General features: G+C 36.0%; 1 protein-coding gene across 6 annotated transcripts in view; it reads right to left on the bottom strand.

Annotated features, from left to right (window-relative positions):
* Nucleotides 1–15,919, bottom strand: part of COL24A1 (collagen type XXIV alpha 1 chain) — a 404,239-nt gene that overhangs the window by 49,187 nt on the left and 339,133 nt on the right. For 5 of the 6 annotated variants that reach the window (XM_016921775.4, XM_063799993.1, XM_063799991.1 and 2 more), the window contains one exon: nt 1,806–1,913. The exons of the other annotated variant lie outside the window; for it this stretch is intronic. In XM_016921775.4, the coding sequence (XP_016777264.1) occupies nt 1,806–1,913 (108 nt within the window). The remainder of the gene's footprint in view (nt 1–1,805; nt 1,914–15,919) is intronic. 6 annotated transcript variants of the gene reach the window in all.

Raw genomic sequence — 15,919 nt, 5'->3', positions numbered from 1 at the left:
TAATGTACCAGAAGAGTAGCAGTGGGAAAAGGAAATTCCAGAGATTGTGGTGATGTGTGGAAAGAAGAGGGAAGGGGGAACCTATAAAACTAGTAGGATAGTAAGGCTTGAGAGGGGATAGTGAGGGTGTGGTATGTGTGGGTGTGTTTATATGTGATGGAACTTATATTTTGTTTATTTATTTATTTTATTTTTTATTAGAGATGGGGTCTTGCTCTGTTGCCCAGGCTGTAGTGCAGTGTTGTGATCATGGCTTACTGCAGCCTTAAACTCCTGGGCTCAAGCGATCCTCCCAACTCAGTCTCCTGAGTAGCTGGGACTACAGGCACACATCATTGCACCTAGCTAATTCTCTATTTTTTTGTAGAGACAGGATCTCACTATGTTGCCCAGGCTGGTCTTGAACTACTAGCCTCAAGTGATCCTCCTGCATTAGCCTCCCAAAGTGGTAGAATTACAAGTGTGAGCCACTGTGCCTGGCCAGAACTTGTATTTTGAATTGATATCATTTTTCTGTGTTTTCCCTACCATCCAGAGATGATTCAGCTATCTAATACCAGAAAAAGAGTAGTCTCCTGAAGTGTAAACCCTGGTTTTAGCCATGATTATCTTTTTAATTCCATCAATAAAAAATTTCCATTATCTGTCTCCCTAGATTCCTTTGATATGAACTGTCTTTATCCCCTAAAAGTCACTTTAAGTACATACTTAATCAACATTATTGAATTTCTAAAAGTCAAGTCTTTTTTCATTGATTTTTATTTTTGAAATGAGAGTTGAAATATCTTTCACACCATTTCTAAAAGTAAATTTAGGAATCAGGTGGATTTTAGAGATAGGTTAATGAAAAACGATGCTTGGTAGACTTTGGCCAAAGATTCTTTAAGATTAACAAATTATCTCTCACTGTCTTGAGACAAAGCTATACAATTTTGGGGTTTGACAAATATGGATCTTTCTTATTGCAAATTCAAACCTAAAACGTGGGATCTTTACTTCTTTTCCTGGCTTTAGCATTTGCTTAGCTGCTTTGAATTCTAGCACAAAGGAATATTCATGGTATAAACATTAACAGAAGACTAATATTGTAAACAGTAAACAAGTAGGTCATGATTTTCAGTTTACCCACATGGGTCAGAAATCTGAAAATTCTTTAGAAGTGGAACTGTGAAAATCAGGTTAAGAGGTAATAATGGTAAGGGTGCCAATGTCTTAGTCTTAGGCTTTTATGAAAGAGCTTTAGATGTCGGACTAATTTCTAAGTTGTCTGGGTCAATCCTGTATGAGATATTTCTAAAAGAGGTTTTGTCTGGAAAGTCTATTGACATGTGACAGACTCCACACAATAAATGCAATATAAGACTTAGTTACTGTCACATTAACTCTAAGAAACAGTCTGTACGGTTATCAGATTAATTAATTGGTTGGTTAGGTTCAGAGTCAGAAGAAAAGGAATTGTATTTGAGAAAGTATTTATCTGGAAGTAAATAAGATTTCCCTGTTTTGGAGGAGAAGACAGATGACAGAGAAGGAAAAAGAACCAAAATGAGTCAAAGATATAGCATTTTTTAAAGCATCACTAGTCCTGGGTCAAAGAGTTGTTATGACAAATTACAGGCACTGTGGCTATCATGGGAGATGGATATGTCAAAGCTACATACTTTCTCTTTTCCTAGTGTGCTTTTACTATTAGCCAAATTCTATTAAAAACTATTAATCTTACCATTCTGCGATCTAGCCAATGAACTCAGGGCCAGAAAGGATGGCCAATACTGCTTACCCATTGGAACAAAATATTAAAGTACCTTTGGGCCTTGAATTCCTGGGCTTCCTGGCAAGCCTGATGAACCCTTTACTCCTGGAGGACCTGGAGCCCCAGCAAGACCTGTTCTTCCTGGGCCGCCTCTGATGCCCTAAATAACACAGATAAGAAATGAAAACTGGGAAAGTTTCTAAAAAGTCAGTTTAGAGGCTCAATAAAATGTAGGAAGAGTTGTGCCCCGAAAGGCGTCTGTTAACATACTGCCCAGGAGTTATCCTGGGCTTCTTTCCCAAAAGATGAAATGTTTAAATACTTTTTTAGGAATACTCACCACTCACTTGAAATTTCTATAATTTATGCAATGATCTTGGGTTTTTAAAATGAAAACACTGAAGCAATACAAAGTCCACCAGTACCTTCTTACTTATATAGCCTAGGTGTGAAGTATGTTTGTTGTGTTCTAACTTTTGTATTATACTCTGGTGTACATGGCAACTCTAATAACTGCTGAAAGTCTCCTTAAGAAGAAAATTCTATTCCTCAACCATACATGATTCCAGAAAATTTGCTAAAAATTGTTTAACTGGAAATAAAGTTAAGCAAGCAAACAGTATATTCTTAAAACCAAATCCTAAATCAGGTTGGCAAACTACACTTTGCAAACTAAATTCAGTCCATCACCTGTTTTTGTAGATCTCATGGACTAAGAACAGTTTTTACATTTTTAAACATTGAAAAGAAGAATAATACTTAAAGACATGGAAAAATTCTATGAAATTAAAATTTCAGTATATATAAAGTTTTACTGGACAGTCATGCTCATTCATTTACATATTGTTTAGGGATGCATTTGCACAACAATAGCAGAGCTGAGTAGTTATGGCAGAGTTTTTTTTTTTTTAATTTCATTTTAAGTTTCCGGGTACATGCGCAGGATGTGCAGGTTTGTTATGTAGGTAAACGTGTGCCATGGTGATTTGCTCCAGCTATCAACCCATCACCTAGGTATTAAGTCCAGCATGCATTAGCTATTTTTCCTAATGCTCTCCCTCTGCCTCTGTCCCACTTGAACCAACAGGCCCCAGTGGGTGTTGTCCCCCCCCTGTGTCCATGTGTTCACATTGTTCAGCTCCCACTTATAAGACCATGACATGTTTGATTTTCTGTTTCTGCATTAGTTTGCTGAAGATAATGGCTTCCAACTCCATCTATATCCCTGCAAAGGACATGATCTCATTTCTTTTTATGGCTGCATAGTATTCCATGCTGTATATGTACCACATTTTCTTTATCCAGTCTATCATTGATGGGCATTTGGGTTGATTCCATGCCTTTGCTATTGTGAATAGTGCTGCAATGAACATACGCGTGCATGTATCTTTATGATAGAATGATATATATTGCTTTGGGTATATACCCAGTAATGGGATTGCTGGGTAAAATGGTATTTCTGGTATTCCTGGACTTTGGTTCCTCAAGGTCTTCGAGGAATCACCACACTGTCTTCCACAATGGTTGGACTAATTTACATTCCCATCAACAGTGTAAAAGTGTTCCTATTTCTCTGCAGCCCTGCAAGTATCTGTTGTTTCTTGACTTTTTAATAATTGCTATTCTGACCGGTGTGAGATGGTATCTCATTGTGGTTTTGATTTGCATTTCTCTAATAATCAATGATGCTGAGCTTTTTTTTGATATGTTTGTTGGCTGCATGAACGTCTTCTTTTGAGAAATGTCTGTTCATGTCCTTTGCCCACTTTTTATTTTTTTAATTTTATTTTATCATGTTTTTTGGAGACAGAGTCACGCTCAGTCACCCAGGCTGGAGTGCAGTGGCGCGATCTCGGCTCACTGCAAGCTCCACCTCCTGAGTTCATGCCATTCTCCTGCCTCAGCCTCCTGAGTAGCTGGGACTACAGGCACCTGCCACTATGTCCAGCTAATTTTTTTGTATTTTTAATAGAGATGTAGTTTCACCGTGTTAGCCAGAATGGTCTCGATCTCCTGACCTCGTGATCCACCCATCTCGGCCTCCCAAAGTGCTGGGATTATAGGCGTGAGCCACCGCGCCTGGCCCTTTGCCCACTTTTTAATGAGGTTGTTTTTTTCTTGTAAATTTGCTTAAGCTCCTTGTAGATTCTGGATATTAGACGTTTGTCAGATGGTTAGATTGCAAAAATTTTCTCCCATTCTGTGGGTTGTCTGTTTGCTCTGATGATAGTTTCTTCTGCTGTGCAGAAGCTCTTTAGTTTAATTAGATCCCATTTGTCAATTTTTGCGTTTGTTGCAATTGCTTTTGATGTTTTGTCATGAAGTCTTTGCCCAGCCTATGTCCTGAATGGTATTGCCTAGATTTTCTTCTAGGGTTTTTACAGTTTTCTGTTTTACATTTGTCTTTAATCCATCATGAGTTAATCTTTGTATAAGGTGTAAGGAAGGAGTCCAGTTTCAATTTTCTGCATATGGCTAGCCAGTTCCCCCAGCACCATTTATTAAAGAGGGAATCCTTTCCACATTGCTTGTTTTTGTCAGGTTTTTCAAAGATCAGATGGTTGTAGGTGTGTGGTCTTATTTCTGAGTTCTCTATTCTGGTCCGTTGGTCTATGTGTCTGTTTTTGTATCAGTACCATGCTGCTTTGGTTACTGTAGCTTTGTAGTATAGTTTGAAGTCAGGCAGAGTGATGCTTCTAGCTTTGTTCTTTTTGCTTCAGATAGTCTTGGCTATACGGGCTCTTTTTTTGCTTCATATGAATTTTAAAAAATAGTTGTTTCTAATTCTGTGAAGAATGTCAATGGTAGTTTTATGGGAATAGTATTGAATCTATAAATTACTTTGGGCAGTATGGTCATTTTCACAATATTAATTCTTCCTATCCACGAGCATGGAATGTTTTTCCATTTGTGTCCTCTCTGATTTCCTTGAGCAGTGTTTTGTAGTACTGCTTGAAGAGGTCCTTTATTTCCCTTGTTAGCTATATTCCTAGGTATTTTATTCTCTTTGTAGCAATTGTGAATGGGAGTTCACTCATGATTTGGTTCTCTGCTTGTCTGCTGTTGGTGTATGGGAATGCTTGTGGTTTCTGAACATTGATTTTGTATCCTGAGACTTTGCTGAAGTTGCTTCTCAGCTTAAGAAGCTTTTGGGCTGAAAAGATGGGGTTTTCTAGATATAGGATCATTCATCTGCAATCAGAGACAATTTGACTTCCTCTCTTCCTATTTGAATACCCTTTCTCTTGCCTGTTTGCCCTGGACAGAACTTCCAATACTATGTTGAATAGGAGTGAGGAGAGGGGGTATCCTTGCCTTGTGCCAGTTTTCAAGGGGAATGCTTCCAGCTTTTGCCCATTCAGTATGATATCAGCTGTGGGTCTGTCATAAAAGGCTCTTATTATTTTGAGGTATGTTCTGTCAATACCTAGTTTATTGAGAGTTTTTAACATGAAGGGATGTTGAATTTTATTGAAGGCCTTTTCTGCATCTACTGAGATAATCATGTGGTTTTTGTCTTTAGTTCTGTTTACGTGATGAATTACATTTATTGATTTGTGTATGTTGAACCAGCCTTGCATCCAGGGGGTGAAGCCAACTTGATCATGGTGGATAAGCTTTTTGATGTACTGCTGGATTTGGTTTGCCAGGATATTATTGAGGATTTTGCATTGATGTTCAGCAGGAATATTGGCCTTAAGTTTTCTTTTTTTGTTATATCTCTAGCAGGTTTTGGTATCAGGATGATGCTGGCCTCATAAAATGAGTTAGGGAGGAGTCTCTTCTTTTCAATTGTTTGAAATGGTTTCAGAAGAAATGGTACCAGCCCCTCTTGGTATACCTCTGGTAGAATTCAGTTACAAATCCATCTAGTTCTGGGTTTATTTTTGGTTGATAGGCTATTTATTACTGCCTCAATTTCAGAACTCATTATTGGTCTATTCAGGGATTCAACTGTTACTGGTTCAGTCTTGGGAGGGTGTATATGTCAATGAATGTATCCACTTCTTCTTGATTGTACAGTTTATTTGCATAGAGGTGTTTATAGTATTCTCTGACGGTTGTTTGTATTTTTTGTGGGGTTAGCGGTGATATCTCCTTTATCATTTTTTATTGTGTCTATTTGATTCTTCTATCTTTTCTTCTTTATTAGATAGCTAATGATCTATTTCATTTTTTTTTTCAAAAGACCAACTCCTGGATTCGTTGATTTTTTGAAGGGATTTTGTGTCTTGGTAGAGATCTTATATGGCACTTCCATTGCTTTGTACCGTTGCTTGGTGTACTACAAATTGCAGTGATGCAGTTATAGTGTTTCAAGTGGAACATATATTACTGTGACACTTTATTTTACGTATTACCAGTGCACATGCTATCATATCAAAACAAGAAAAGAAGAGAAAAGTGGACTTCGAATATTGTATTTTTAGGCACCATGGAAAGTGAATTTTCTTATTGAATTAGATGGCAAAGCCTTGTATTTACTATGTAATATTACTATAGCTATGCTTAAAAATTATACAGTATATATCAACATTATCAGACTAGGCACATAATATAATATTTCTACCTCACAGGAATGCAACAGTCAGAAAAATTGGAAAATGTAACATGGAGTATTTTATCACAGCAGAATTTCTTCACAACAAAATGAAAATGAGGCTGCAACTGAAGTAAGTTTCTGAGTCTTCACTTCATTTGTTAGCCCAATAAGGAAAATCCCTTATTGATGACTTAATTAAATCACATAGCAAAAATACACTTATTTAAGATTGTTAGCTTTTTGGCAAGAATAGCTGCTTGAAATGTTGAGGACACTGGTACAGCATCAACAATCAATTAAAAAAGAAGGTTCTTTCTTTTTTTCTTCTCTCCCTACCAGCACGGCCTGTTGGTTCTTGATGAGTCAATAGAAATTAGCAATACTGCTCAGTTGCTCATTCAAGGAGTCAATGCTGAGTATGGGAAGGAGTCAATGCTGAGATGGAAGAATTGTATAAATAGTCTGTGGGGTAACTGCAAGTGAGAATATTTTCAAAGAAGTTTAAAAAAACACTAAATCGGTACAATCTTCTGTGGATTCTGCTAAGATGCAATACAACTGACAGCTATGGATCAAAAAAAGAATTATTGGATAAATTTGGAAAGCATATGGTGGGTAGATTTTCTGAACTCAAACAGTTTCAATAGCATATCTTAGACCTAGATGCAATAAATTTCCATATTTCAAAATCCATTTGACTGTGCACTTGAGGAGTTTCCACCTAGCTTACAATTGGAAATGATTAATCTACAAGGAAATGACATGCTAAAAGGCAAAATCAAGAGAACCTAATAGAATTCTGGATATTGTTTTCAAGCAATCAGTATATTCAATGAAAATCATACGCTCATGAATTGTAGCATTTGGCAGTACCTATCTGTGTGAAAAAAATTTTCAAAGATAAAATATGTGAAATATGCAAAGTCTCATTACAGGCCAATAGTAACAGCATTAACAAGTGCAGAAAATTCTTACAATAGGGAACTGTAATAAGATCACTTTACAGGAAAGGCAAGCTTTAAAAACAAAATTCTTATGTATAGCACCCTCCCCAATAAAACAGAAACAGCTGAAAACCTAAAGAAACCCACAGAGAAAGCAGATTTTAATAAGCTAAGTGTTATCCTATACAAAGCATGACATTTTTCTCATTACTAGTCTTGCATTACAAAATTTTTACTTAATTATATTTTTAATTTCATGAATAAACATTTTGTGAACAGTTTCTCTCTTCTTACATAAGTTCACAAGTAATACCCTTGAGTTTGCTTCCTGCAAATACTAAAATTTATTCATATTTATATGAATATTTACAGAAATATGTTTTCATATTTACAGAAAAAGTTTGTTGACTTCTCTTCTAGGAATAACTTATTTTCTGAGTTGATTCCTAGGATATTAAATTGGGTTATTCAATAGTTTCTCCATGTATTCAACAAATATTTATTGAATATCATCTATGCATAAGGAAGCTACCATGGGAATCCCTTTAAAAATATAGATATAAATAATATATGGTTCTTGTTTTTAAGAAGCTTAAAATTAAATGAAAAAGATGAGACCAGGTGTGGTGGCTCATCCCTGTAACCCCAGCACTTTGGTAGAGGCTAAGGTGGGAGGATTACTTGAGCCCAGGAGTTTGAGACCAGTCTGGGTGACACAGTGACACCCCGTCTCTAAAAAAAAAAAAAAAAAGAAAGGAAAAAAGTAGTTACCAGGGCATGGTATTGTGAGCATCTGTAGCCTTAGCTGCTTGGGAAGCTGAGGTGAGAGAATCGCTTGAGCCCAAGAGTTCAAAGATGCAGTGAGCCATGATCATGCCACTGCACTCTAGCCTGGGCAACAGAGTGAGACCCTGTCTCAAAAATAAACAAATAAATAAATAAGAAAAAGAAAAACAAAAAACGAAATGTGATGGAATGTACTATATAAATAATTATAGTGACAGCAAAAGTTTTAAAAAAATTCCAAAGAAGAGAGATGTAATGTAAATACCTGAGAGGTTCTGAGGAGGGGAAGTTATCTTTAGTGGTAATCAGAAAAGAAATTAGTGAGAAGAAACTGGATCATGATCATAATATAAAGATATTGCCCTTAAAGTTATAAATGTGGTGGGAGAGATGTTTTGGCTCAAGACAGACTAAAGCCATTTCTGTGGAAGGTCTGGTTGAGAGAATGGTATTTAAAAAGTAAAGTCAATTTTGAATTTAGTACCAAAGCATTTTTTCCTTTTTTTTCAAATAACATTTTCTTCAAATTATGTCATCACATATTTTATTATTTTCTTGCTTATGGTAAAAGATAATTAAGTATATTTTTAAAAATTGTCCTTTCTAAGTAGATTTTCTTCACATTCCAAAACTCACTAAAATAATGTATTTTGTAGCTAAGGTTCATGTCCAATCCTGGGTGCTTACAGGGAGGTACATATAGGATATAGGTTCATGTTCCTCAGCTTGACCTTTAAGTCTTTTTTGTCCCAACTATCTCTCACCATTTATCTGCGTTAGTGGGGCTCAATATTTTAAGGAACAAATTACAAGGGCAAAATCCTCACAGAACGAGAAATAGAGGAAGAGAGAGGAAAAGAGAAAGGGAGAAAGAGAAGGAAAGAGAGAGAGAGAGAAGAGGAGGGAAGGAAAGAGAGGGGAGAGAGAGAGCGAGAGCGAGAGATCCATGCTGTGGACTTAGGATTCAGGTGATGTGGTTCTTCCAAGTTGCTTGTGCCTCATCCTAAGTGTATTATCTTATCCTGTTTCTTTCCCCTGGTTTCTATGTGTTTTATATTTGTTTTAATTTTCCATGAGCCTTTCTGTTCCATACCTATGGGATACATTATCTGGTAGTGTACTTTGCACATGAACGATGAGAACCCTGGAGTCATGAGATGGTGCCATTTTAGAGATCATCAATACAAATGATAGTCATCTGAGACTTTGGGATTTAAATTTTCAAAAATGTTCAGAGAAGACATAGGTGTTATACCAATGACCAGGTCTCTAATGGGGATATGACTTAACAGGAAAGGCAAATTTTAAAAACAAAATTCTGATGAATAGCACCCTCCCTAATAAAAACAAAATTAGTATAAAGACCTAAAGAAACCCGAAGAGAGAGCAGATTTTAAAAAGTCATATATACAAGATGAAAGAAAGGGCATGTAAGCAGCGAAAAAAATAAAGTAAAAAACAAAGTAACTTCAGAGTTAAACCAACTGAAAAGTTAAGTTATAGATGTAGATCACTGTGAGAATTTTTTTAACAAGCATTAGGTTGTCTTGCAAGTTTGTGAGCCTCTTATCTCCAGATAGTTTATAGAGGTAATGGATATTTTAGGGAGACGCATCATTAGAACTGATTATCCTAGATGATTTTAAGATACCTCAAAATTGCATAATTCTAAAATAGAACCATTTTGCCTCACTTTACTTATAATTCTAGGCAATTTTAAAGTTCTTCATTTTCTAATATAAAAAATGTATCTTTCAGGTGATACATGACAATGGACATTCAGAAACTACTGACCACTCTTGAAGTCAAGATGTACTTTTGACTGAGAATAATAAGGAGCACAAAACTTGTCATTAGGGTTAACTGTAAACTAGCAACTTCATTTTACTTGCAGTGCTATCAGATATTTAACCCAGTAGAATGAATATAGTCCAAGTCATTTACTATGCTTGTTGGTTTATTAGAGAGAAATGTGAGGATGATAGCAGAGTGTTCTGTTCAACGTTCCAAACAATGTTTCATACAAGTAAAGAACAAACATTTCTTATTACACAGATGGCTGATTAATTTTGTTTGCAAGAGAAACAGATGCTAACCCTAGGCATTCTTTCCAGTGTCTTCTAACTGATTTGTCTAAAACAATTCAGCCTATGTTAAATCATTCTGGGTAAATTTTAAAAAGTAAATATAATTATTATTAACTTTGGTCAGAGATGCCAAAAATCAATGAACAGTTTACATGTGTATTAAAAATTAATATAATTATAAGAGTACATGGTGTCGCATGACCAGAGACTTCCTTTATTCTCAGATAGGAGCCAGTCTCCCTACCGAAATAAGTTTTAAACCTAGCAGGAAAGTATTGTCAGTTTTGACAGGACTGAAACCCATGGCTTCCTAAGCCTTTGGACTCCAAAGAAACAAGTACTTGGATCAGTAATGACAACAACAACATCAACCACAACTGCAAGAGTTGCTTTTTATTGAGTGCATTCCATTTGTCATAAATGAATAGCATTATGGTTTGTATTATTTTATTTGATCTGGTGTCAGTTAAGGAAAGAAGGCATTGCTTTTCACTTTGACTTCCCTCTGGGAAAAGGAAGAAATTGTTTTAGTGCAAGTCTGCCTTCATTTTAGAACTGAATGGAAAGATCTGGGAAGGAAAATGGTGCTATATGTACACATTTAGAAAAAAGATACAGAGACAAATTTTGGAATGATGATTACTTATTTGTACATAATAGTGAAACATACCAAAGAAAGTGTCACTCTGTTATTCCCCCAGCTCCTTGGCTTAGCCGTCATATTCTCATTAGGATTGAAACAAATATATTAAAAAATAAGCAATAAAAAATAAAATTTGTTAAATCTAGGCAACGATAAAAATCTACATTTTAAAAATAGCTAAAAATATTATATTTAAAGTTATGCTGAGTGAAATTACAAATATTTCGAATATCAATTTTATTGATTTCTCATAGTAGAATGACAAAATGACACTGAACTTCATATTGGTTGATATTTTTCTTTAAAGTACTACCTTAACATTTTTCTAAAAAAAGTTTTTTCCTTTCTCTTCTGCCAGGCACCTTATGTGTACATAGCATTATGTTTACATAGTTATTAACTATGTGAGAAGATAATAAGAAAAATTAATTTAAAATTAATTTACTTTTTGTATTATTAGGCAATGTAAGTACTATTTTTTTTCTTAAGCCAGCAAACCCAGAAGTTATATAAATAATACTTTACTTCCTTTAGTCTGAGCAACTCAAAACATTTCTGTTTAAGTAGGAATTTCTCGTTTTATTTGGTTTACTAAATATATCCCTTCTTGCAAAGGATTGGTGTTTAAAAATATGTGGGATGGTAATTATTAGGTGATTATATGCAAGGCTACATTTTACATAAATAATGTAGCATTCATAATATTTTCCTGCCGTGCCAATCATAAGTAATGTAGCCAATTGCTAGAAATAAGATTTATGAATGAGCTATATACTAAAGTTAGGAGGTAATTTTAGTTTTGAATTTCTAAACATATTAAAGCTTATGGAACTGAGAGTACAGCTGAGGCAGGTCGTAAGGTAGTGAATACAGGTCTGTTTGACTCACATCAAGGGTATACAATCTCTTCCTCAACCTTAATGAATACAGGTATTTCAACATTGTTTTACTTCACAGAAATTATTTACAACTGATGGTTTATCAATCCTAAAAAATAGTGCAAATGTCACTATGATATTTGACAAAATAAAGGTATTTTATGAAATCTCCTTTACCCAGGTCTTGACATCCAATCACAGGACTAACAGGGACTGAAAGAAGATGTTTCATCTATACTTTGACTCTTAGATATGTCTGGGTTCACATCATTATAGAGAAATAAATGTCTATCCTTTTATTCAAAAAATAACAAATAATCTACTCATACTATCTTATTTGATTCTCCTACAACCCTGTGAACACACCAAACTCCATGAGGGCAGTTTTTTGACCATTATTAACTGCTATATTCCCTAACTCCTGGCTCTTAGTAGGCACTAAACAAATATTTTTTGAATGAATGCATGTAAGCTTAACCATTTATATTTACTATTATGAAAAGATGATACCCAATAAATACATGTAGTGTACTATGCATTTTACATATAATATTTCATTTGATTCTTATAAAAACCATATGGATTAAGTATAATACTATTGTACTCATTTTATAAATGCTGCTTAAGATGTCAAATACCTATCGCATCTAGATTTTAAACCCAGGTCTCCAAGATCCTAACAACTATGCAAAGAACATTCAATTCCTGGCCGGGCACGGTGGCTCACGCCTGTAATCCCAGCACTTTGGGAGGCTGAGGCGGGTGGATCATGAGGTCAGGAGATCAAGACCATCCTGGGTAACATGGTGAAACCCCGTCTCTACCAAAAATACAAAAAAAAAAAAAAATAGCCAGGCATGGTGGTGGGCGCCTGTAGTCCCAGCTACTTGGGAGGCTGACGCAGGAGAATGGCGTGAATCTGGGAGGTGGAGGTTGCAGCGAGCTGAGATCGCAACCACTGCACTCCGGCCTGGGCGACAGAGCGAGACTCCATCTCAAAAAAAAAAAAAAAAAAAAAAAAAGAACATTCAATTCCCAAATGTTTATTGATCTTCTCCTATGGGCCTGACATGGTGCTAGGTGATTCTACAGGACTCTTTGGAGAGAAAGAAAGACAACATCCATGCTCTGATGGAGGCAGTGTACTGAGCATCCAAAAGTTCAGAGCAGACAAGCTCAACTCTGACTAGAAAGGTGAGTGAAGGAGGTAATAGTTCAGTTAAGTCCTAAAAGATCACCATAAAGTTAGAGGGAAAAATGGAAGAGCTTTCTAAGCAGTGGAAATAAAGTACACAAAGGCCAGAAAGTGGGGGAAATAATAGAATTTTGGGGGCTAAGTAAATAGGCATACTTGAAGAAGCATAGCTCTGAAACTAAGATGCCTGGTTTGAATTCTGATTGGATTACTTGTTGTCTGTGTGAACCTGCGGAAGTTATTTAGTCTCTCTCGGTCTCAGCTTCCTTTTCTGTAAACTGGATATAACAGCTGTCTCTACTTCATGGAGGTTTTGTGAGGGTTAAATCACTTAATACACATCAGCACCTGGAACAGTGCCTGGGATACAGTAAGCGTTTAATAACTGTTAGCTGTGATTATGACTGAAATGCACAGCACACATCAGAAGCAAGGTAGAATATATGTCTGGAAATGTCAACAGAGGCTAGACCACGAAGAAACATCATTCCATAAAGAGTATAAACCAGCCGAGCATGGTGGCTCATGCCTGCAATCCCAGCACTTTGGGAGGCCGAGGTGGGATAACTGCTTGAGCTCAGGAGTTCAAGGCTAGCCTAGGCAAGATGGTGAGATCTCATCTCTACAAAAATAAAAAACAATAAATTACGGAATGTGGTGGTGCATGCCTGTAGTCCCAGTTACTTGTGAATGTGAGGTAGGAGGATCACTTGAGCCTAGGTGTTCAAGGCTGCAGTGAGCTAAGATCACACCACTGTACTCCAGCCTGGGTGACAGAGAGAGACCCTGTCTCTATTAAAAAAAAAAAAAAGTATGAACTTTATCTGATCGGGAGTCATGGAAAATTCAACTAAGAAAGTTAAATCCTTTAGCAGATATTTCATTTTGTTGCCAATACGCTGCCAAATACACTGAGCTTTGTTGCTCTGGAAGAGTTCCTAATGAGTAGAAAATGGGCCAAAACAAGCGGCGGGGTGGGGGGTCGGGGGGAGGGAAAAAGTACCAATCAGGATAAGCCATAACTGAATAATCAACCTCTTAATAATGAGATGACAGGATTTGCTAAATGTAGGTCTGGACAAAGAAGGTAGGTCTCTTTCTCCAAAATACTGTGAAGAAAAAAATGTATCTTCTTAGAAAGAAAAGTTTCTTTCGTGTGACTAGCCTATGAGAACACACAGCCCAGATGGGTGGCAGGGTAGCTGGATTTCCTAATAGAAGCTTCGATGGTGGTCCTACTACAAAGGTGCTGATGAAGTGTGTTTTTCTTCCTTATACTGGACACAATCCACAAATGGAAAATTCAGGATTTTCAATGTTCCTTTAAGACAAGAAACTCATTTTAGACAACACTTATGCTTGTGTTCACCTGGCAAACTGCAAAGTCAAGATTGAAAGGCCTTGATTTGTCCTTAGTCAAGTCGTTAGTTTTATTTCTTTCCCTCTTTTCCAATGACCAGTTTTATTAGTTACAGCAATAAAAAAATAAAAAGACTGGTAAGCATTCCTTTTGGTGATAAATGGATTTATGATCTTTGCAAGGAAAAGTTGTTTTGCTTTTTCCTAAATGACTGAGGTACTATGCTTGTACAGAAGTTGAACTCGATGAAAACAGCATGGTAGACTCATTTACTACAGATGTGCTAAGTTGACTGGCCTCAAAACACTCATTTTCACAGAAGGAAATTCACACAGGCAACGGTGAGCCTCCCCTATACTGTCCCTCAGTTACAGTCACATGATCTTGAAAAAACATTGAAACTGCAGAGTGAATATGCCAAGAATTCTTTAATTCCTTGGCCACATAAAAGAAAGAAAGAAAGAAAGAAAGAAAGAAAGAAAGAAAGAAAGAAAAGAAAGAAAGAAAAGAAAAGAAAAGAACATTGTTTAGGAAAATCAGGCAGTTGCATAATGCTAAAAATCCCAGAATAAATATTTTTCTCAGTGGAAAAACCCAGCAGTCTTTAAAGGTAAGCCAAGGAACACCATGGTGCCATTACTAAAAAAAAAAAAAAAAAAAAAAAAAAAAACCAATGGAAAGATGTCCTTATCCTCGGTTGAATATATTCCAAGGAACTTGCTAGTATTTAGAAATGGTCTTATTTCCTCTTAAGTAGTTTTTCTATTACCACAGTAGGTTTGAGAAATACTTCTCTTAGAAATCACTTTCCCTAATGCCCAGTTAGCCATTACTACCTTATTTCACTGAACAACAGAATGATTCCTTATAAAGCACTATAATTCTAATTCCATATCAAATATTCCACAGAGAGCAGAGACATTTATAGAAAAGATTTCCATGTACATAAATACCAACTGCATGTGCAAACCTTGGGGTTACAAAGGGATCCTCAAGAGAAAATTATTTTATTTTTATTTTGATGGATACAAAACATTTCAACACATGACATCCTAATATTCTAAGTATGCATGTAAAATTTGTCTAACTTGTTCTGTGAAAATGCTAAAAAGTAGCAGATGATGACTTATGATCTGGTAGTTAATTGCTTGCTAACGGCAACATTAGTTACCATTCAACTTCATGGCCCTAGGAGGTATGTTGCAACAGTATTTAACATTACTGTAATCCATTTGTTTCTTTCAAAGTGCAATGAGCTTTCTGTACCAGTCGTACATAAAGGGACAGAATCTGTTCTATGGCTCAGAATCTGTTTTTATAAACAATGGTTCCCAATTAGAGTAACTTAGGAAGAGGAGCTAGAATATGCAGGTTTTGTTGTCTAATTCATACTCAGATTTTCCCTTCCCTTGACTGTCTTCGACCTCTCCATATTTACTAGGTCCTTCTGATGAGCATTTAAATGTCAGGATTCTCACAATTTAAAAATAACTTTCTACTTTAAATTTATTCTCTGGTCATTGCCCTATTTTCTCCTTCAGAACCAAACGTCTCCATTGAGTGGTTTGAATATCCTGATTTTCTCACTGTCCACTCTCTCTCCTCAGGAACGTCAATCCTATTCCTGCCCCCAACCTGACAAGATTCTTTGCTAAAGTTACTGATGACCTCCACTTACTAAAATACATGATCATAATTTCATTTTATTAGATCTGCGTATTAGTCAGAGT

The sequence above is a fragment of the Pan troglodytes genome, chromosome 1 (genome assembly GCF_028858775.2).
Source record: "Pan troglodytes isolate AG18354 chromosome 1, NHGRI_mPanTro3-v2.0_pri, whole genome shotgun sequence".
NCBI lineage: Eukaryota > Metazoa > Chordata > Mammalia > Primates > Hominidae > Pan > Pan troglodytes.
The sequence above is the reverse complement of the archived record's forward strand: the minus strand, read 5'-3'. Positions and strand labels throughout refer to the sequence as shown.